Consider the following 6,836-nt stretch of genomic DNA (forward strand, 5'->3'; position numbering starts at 1 on the left):
CTTAGGGACAACAATCCCCAGCACGTTCACAGGTCCTAAGGTGACCTTCGCAGGGATGGAGGATCCCGAGGCACACCTCACGGCGTTCCACACGCAGATGATGTTGGTTGGCGGCTCCGATGCCGTAAAATGCAAGCTCTTCATGAGCACTTTGACGGGGATGGCCCTGGATTGGTTCATCATCCTCCCAGAGGGTCACATCACGTCCTTCGCACAGCTCTCACGACTGTTTAGAGAACAGTATTTAGCCAACAGGACCCCAGCCCCGGTCTCGTACGACCTTTTCGACGTAAAACAATTCCAAGGGGAGACCCTGAAGGAATACATAAGTCGCTTCGGAGCGTAGGTGGTAAAGGTGGGTACCACAGAAGAGCCCATGATCGTGTACGCATTTAGGAAGCGGGTGCGTCCCGGATCTTTTAGCAAATCGCTCAACTGCAGCCGCCCCAAAACTTTTGCTGAAGTGAGGCGTCGGGCGGTAGAGCACATCGCCTCGGAAGGCGAGGCATACGAGAAGTGTACGATTGCTGCACCTGCGCGACCAAGGGCGCAGATACGCACACAACCCGCCAGGGTCCACGAAGCTACCACGAAGAAGAGAAACTCAGACAGGAAGCGCGCTTACGAGGCAAGAAGGGCCCCGCCAAGGGGTCGAACCGAAGGAAGCAGAGAGGGAAGTAGACCGCTAAGGCACAATTTTGTGGTGGAGCTCAAAGACCTCATCGTCGTGCCTAACATAGCTGATAGGTTGAGGCCACTAGTGAAGTCTGACAAAATTCTAGGGCCCCACAAGGAATCATGGTGCGAATTCCACGAGGCGTTTGGACACCACATTAACAACTGCTTGGCGCTGGGTTATCAGTTGGATGAGCTTGTGAAGAATGGTTTCTTGAAAGATTATCTCGCCGGGTCCACCACGACGACAGTCCCGGCGACGCCTGAGGAAGGTCAAGCGCATGAAGTCCCAACTCACGGAGAAGTGCACACCATCTATGGCGGCTTTTCTGGAGGAGGGCCCACCGCCTCTCAACGGAAGAAATATGTGAGGTCAGTGAGTACGGTTGCAGAGGAATTTCCAGACGACCCATGGGAGTCAGACCTCGTTTTCACAAGGGCTGACCTGTGGGATGTGGTCCCACATGACAATGACCCAGTGGTCATTTCAGTAGTCACGGCAGGAAGGAAGGTGCATAGGGTTCTCGTCGACCAGGGCAGTTCCGCAGATGTCATGTTCTGGTCAACTTTCAACAAACTACAGTTGTCCCCCGACCTTTTGAGACCCTATACTGGATGCTTGTATGGATTTGCAGATAATCCAGTAGAGGTACGAGGCTACTTGGAGCTGAGGACAACGTTCACTGGTGGAGCAACATCACGCACCGAGAACATCCGGTACTTGGTGGTCAACGCCAACTCAGCCTATAATATTTTGTTAGGAAGACCTGCTTTGAACAGATTGAGAGCGGTGTCATCCATGCGCCACATGAAGATGAAGTTGCCAGATCTTAGTGGTAAGGTAATTGTGATCAAGTCGGATCAAGAAGAAGCCCGTAAGTGCTATGAAAATAGCCTAAAGACAAAGAGGGGCGTGGTCATGGTGATTGAGCGACCATTCGTTTCAAATTCGCAATTGGAGTTAGAGCTGCTAGAAGAGGCGATGCCCGATGCATCCGCAGGGCCGATGCCTATAGAAGAGGCACATATGGAAGGAAGAAACGGCGATGCCTCGCCGATGCAAGGAGTACACGGAGAGGCCTCGCCCAAAGAAGGAGGACCAGAGGAGGCGATGCCCGATGCATCCGTAGGGGCGAAGCCTATGGGAGGAGACCCCACGAACGGGTCTCTTGCAAAGAATGTACAGAACGAGTGACCCCGACCAGAGGAATAACATAGTAGAAAGACAAATAGGGGGTAAGGTGTTCAAATTAGGGCGTTTGCTGAGCTAAGGAGAACAATAAGAGGTAGCTGCAGTAATCTCACGTCACCTAGATGCTTTCGCGTGGACTGCGGCGGATATGCCAGGTATTGACCCAGATTTCTTGTGCCACCATCTCACCATGGACGCAAAGGTGCGCCCTGTGAGACAAAGAAGGAGGAAGTTCAACGAAGAGCGATGCCTCGTCGTAAGGGAGGAAACACGGAAGCTGCTCAGCGTCGGACACATCAGGGAAATACAATACCCTGAGTGGCTGGCCAACGTAGTCCTAGTAAAGAAGGCGAATGGGAAGTGGAGGATGTGCGTTGACTTCACAGATCTGAACAAAGCATGCCCCAAGGACTCGTACCCATTACCCAACATCGACGCATTAGTGGACACCGCCTCGGGCTGTAAGATGTTGAGTTTCTTGGATGCTGATCCTGCCGGTTGACTTAGCGCTAGAGCGTTGCCTCGTCACGAACCTCCTCACCAGCTTGACTCCACGTGCCCTTCAAGTCCACACCACAGAAAGCCTCTATGAGAACCTGAAAACACAAGGTGGCGCCTCTGCGGCCGGTGGCGCTCCGACGCTCAAGTCAGTAACAAGAACACCCAAAGACTGAGAGAAAATATACTCTGTAGAACCGTACTAAAGGCACACAACCCTAGCAATGAGCCGTAATGAAAAACGTACCTCTGCAAATTCTGTTAAGTTTACCTTTATAGCTACGTTTCTTCTCTCTCTAGGCAGTTATGCTTTTGGACGCGTGGCTCGCATCCAGCCCTGCACGTGTCGCCATCTGAGCTGGGATAGCAGGTAGCGCCCAGCCCTACACGTGTCATCATCTGAGCTAGGATAACTCAAGCGTAATTTCTCTATTGCATCCAACCCTACACATGTCATCATCTGGGTTGGAGTAACAGGTAGCATCCAACCCTACACGTGTCGTCATCTGGGTTGGGGCAACTTGAACGTTATTTTTGTGTAGTAACCAGCCGCACAGCTAAGTCCCCTACTCAAGGAGCAAGCTAGCACGCAATATGCCCGAGAACACCACCTGACAAGGCGAGTATCGGGTGCAGCAAAATGCACCATCTCTATGACATCGCTTGTCGTTAGTGGTACCTTCCTTATTGCTACACCATGCATGTTCTAGCTAGGGGAACCTTGCCACCAGCGAATGTCCACTTTGGGAATCCTGTCGCTGATGGACAAACTGTTCCCTTCCACCTACTCGACCTCCATGCCCCATGCTAGCGCAACAATCATCTCGTTGGACTTACACGCTTGGACTTACTCTTCTGAGTTCCCAGCAGCCTTAACTGAGTCTGTTGGGAAATCCGGCAACGTTCTTCTTGCGGCGATGTCAGGCCACCTGGTCGCCAATCGTCTAACACGTCAACGTTGTACAATCTCGGTGACAACCGATCATGTACGTTGTAGCACGCCGCTTCCTTGAGCGGCGACTACACTAGCTTCTGAACCACTCGCCCTTCTCTAGCCACGTGCTCTGCTAAACACGCGTCACGTAGTGACGTGCTAGACACGTCATCACACCCGATGACCTGGTCGGTACACAAGCCCCCCAGTCTCGAGCTGCGACTTGTTCAGCGAGAAGACTAAAGAGGTTTAAATCTGGCGGCCTACGTGGCCTTGCGCGTTGGCGCTCATACTGTTCACTGACTTGACACTTCACCAATTTCTTCGATCATTCGACATGTGGACTCATCAACAGCCATTATTCATTGTCGTTTGTGCTTCTCACAACGTTCGAAACTCTTCGAAACTCTTAAACACTTCGCGCCATTTCACTGTTTCATTATCTTCTACCTCTCTTCAAACTCTCGAAACGCTCCAGCGAACGCTCCGATTCCCCCAACCACCATCTTTCTAAATACTTTTCTGATCATCTAAAGGTAACTTTTTTATCACTTGTACTGATATTTGCTGCATTTTAATCGGTTTGCATCATCCATTAACTGTCTGGAGCATACGTTGTGGGATGTTTTCTCTCCTTTGTTTTCTCTTTTCTGCCTTTAGGGTTTCTGAACCTTTTCTCTGCGAGCCCCCTTATTCTTCCATCTCCTTCTCTTCTGTCAAGTCTCTCTGTTTACGAACTCTCATATCTTCCCTTTTCGTCTTCTTGCAGCTTCCTCGATGGCTCGTTCAAAAATCACACCAAACCCTCCTCCACCTCCTCGCAACCCTCTGACGAAAACCCGTAAGGCAAACCCTTCCTCTTCCCGCGACCCCCCAAGGGATCCTAACGTCCCTTCCGACCGATTCGCGAGACCCGCGTCCTCTCGACCTAGCCAACCTCAACCAAACCCACCACAAACCAGCGCGATCGTGAAGCCTCTTCCAGACTACAAACGACTATATCCGTGGGCCTCCGCAACCCTGCTGGGTGAGACTTCATCCATCAACTCCGATCGCGATATCCTTCGTCTCAAGAAAGGTGATTAGGATCACCTCTCTTTCAGCAAAGAGCACGATGACAAAGTATTTGTGCGCCCTTGTCCTCCCGGTGAGCCCATCTGCACCGACAATCAGGGGAGCGACGACGCCCCTTTCTGCTTCGTTTACACCACTATGTTCAAGAAGGTCAAGCTTCAGTTTCCCTTCACACGTTTTGAGAGGGAGCTCCTGACCGAGCTCGACATAGGCCCCGCCCAGCTTCATCCCAACAGCTGGGCATTCGTCTGGGCTTACCAGATTATCTGCACGCACTTGGGACATCCGGCCTCAGTAGATGTGTTCCGCTACCTGTTCGAGGCCAAGAACCCGGGCGATCGTCTATGGGTTAGCCGCAATGGGGTCGCTGGAAGATCCATTCTCTCCATCTTCCAGCAATCCTATAAGGATTGGAAGGGAAAATTCGTGCGTGTCTGCTGCAGCGACCATGACCCTTCCCTTCTTGACGGGTTCCCTTGTACTGGGTGAACAAGGGGAAAAAAGAGTCAAGTTTCAGGAAGGCCAGGGAGCCAGAAAATATGGGGGAGCTCGACAAGGACTTGTGCGATTTCTGGAAGAAAGTCGCTTCTTCCAACGTGACCCTATCGACTGCCTCCATCATCACCTTCGAGTTCTTTGAAAGCCAACTGGACTTTCACATAGGTTTGTCCTTAAGCCTACAAGTTCCCTTAGTTTGAGTTTGCATTTCCTCGTCTCTACTCTGATGTTGTTCTAATTTTGCAAGAAACTACCCCTCAAGAAGGCTAAGAGGAAAGCCCCCAGGGTAGTGTCAGACGAAGAGGCGGACGAAAGCACCGAGGACGGGCTAGTCTGCAAGAGGAAGAGGAGGGCTGTGATCGAGCCCCCAACAATTGAGAGCGTCGCCCCAAACTATATCGAGAACCCCCCAGCGCCTCCACGCCGTTCGAGTCCGCTGGGGATGTTCTCGCTTCAAACGCCTCAGTTGCTGAAGCCGTTCCTGAGCAACTTGCTGATACGCAAGCCTCTTCCCAAGCTGCTGAAGAACTTACTGCCTCACCACCACACCTCGAAGCTCCCCTCGCCATCCAACCTTGTGAGGGTGATGGTGAGCACCAACCTCCGCCTCCTCCAGCAACCTCAAGCCTCCCAGCCCCTCTTCAGGAAGCCTTGAAGTCCTTCATCGTGCGCCTAAGTGCCATGGTTGACGATTGTCTTCCCCAAATCGTCGGCGAAGGGCTAAGGGACTCATTGGAGAAGTTCGAACTCGACAATCGGATCAATCAGGAGGTGGCGAGCACCGCGAAAGCCGAAGCCGAGAAGACCAAGTGCGACATGCTGATGCAAGGTTTCGAGTTTTCGCGGGTCGAAAACGCCCTCAAGGACGAGCTTCAAAGCGTGCGCAAGGACAATAAAGAACTGCGCAAGAAGCTTCACGACAAACTCTAGGACACCGTCGAGCTGGAGGAAAGGATCGTCCCTCTGAGGGAGAAGATTGCCACGCTGGAGGAGGCAAAGAAAACTGACGCCCAAAGGATGGCCAACATGGAAAAGAGGTCAATCGTGAGGGAGACTCTTCTGGGAAAGGTTGAGCAAGATCGGGATAAGGCCTCCCAAGAACTAAGTGAAACTGCTGCTGAGCTTGCCCGAGTTCGCGAAGAAAACAGCGGGCTCAAGAAGAAGGCCGACGAGCTCGAGCTTGAAGTCACCCAAGTTCGTGAAGAGAACAGTGGGTTTAAGACGAAGATCGACGAGCTTCAGCTTGAGGCTGCCCATGTTCTCACTTCCGGCTTTGGTGCTGCTTTGGAGCAGTTTGCTTGCAAATATCCCGACCTTGATCTCTTCGAGTTCTCGGTATACAACGAGGTGGTAGATGGCAAGATCATGTCTTCAACATAATTGTTGCTGCCACCTGCCACTTTCTACTTTACCGCCTTGAAACTCTTGTATTTAAATTTGACTTGCATGTAATACTCTTCATTCTGCTCGAACTGTTCGATATTCATGTGCATATATATATATATGGTCTTCTAACTTATCTGCTGCGTGATCAACTGGTTTAACTGGCTGGTTTTTTTCTCAACTTCAATGTACTTTGCACAAATTGGTACTTAACTTTCTACGAACCACCTTAGCTTAAACAAACGGTTAATTCAAAACAATAACGTTTAATACGAAATCACTTACTCGGCAATCAGGGCTTAGGTCGATCTTAGCATCTGAAACCTTTCTCGCCCGACCTGCCAAGGGCCAAAGGCATTTCTATATCGTCGCCCAGAACTTCGCTGATGCGGCCCTCGCCATGCGATTCTCTTTCTACTTCAATCCCAAACCATGGGCCTCCAGCGACGTCATCTTCCTTTTAACTGAAAACGTCCCCTGCGGGACCACCTTCTGATTTCATCTTTGCTCAACTGGGAGGAGAGCTGTCTTTCGGATCGCTTTCTACCTTCTCCGAGTCTTTACCCTGAGATAACTTACATC

The 6,836-nt window shown here is 51.3% G+C and overlaps 1 protein-coding gene across 1 annotated transcript; it reads left to right on the top strand.

Annotated features, from left to right (window-relative positions):
- The first annotated feature begins 376 nt into the window (after positions 1-376).
- LOC137815816 (uncharacterized) lies at positions 377-1,870 on the top strand. Its single transcript, XM_068618929.1, has one exon. The coding sequence runs from the start codon at positions 377-379 to the stop codon at positions 1,868-1,870; it is 1,494 nt and encodes a 497-aa protein (XP_068475030.1).
- The last annotated feature ends 4,966 nt before the right edge of the window (positions 1,871-6,836 follow it).

Source organism: Phaseolus vulgaris, chromosome 1 (assembly GCF_000499845.2).
Source record: "Phaseolus vulgaris cultivar G19833 chromosome 1, P. vulgaris v2.0, whole genome shotgun sequence".
Classification (NCBI taxonomy): domain Eukaryota; kingdom Viridiplantae; phylum Streptophyta; class Magnoliopsida; order Fabales; family Fabaceae; genus Phaseolus; species Phaseolus vulgaris.

What these genes read in the sequence shown, in the direction of transcription:
- LOC137815816 (XM_068618929.1), top strand. Translation starts at nt 377, where the DNA reads ATGATCGTGTACGCATTTAGGAAGCGGGTGCGTCCCGGATCTTTTAGC.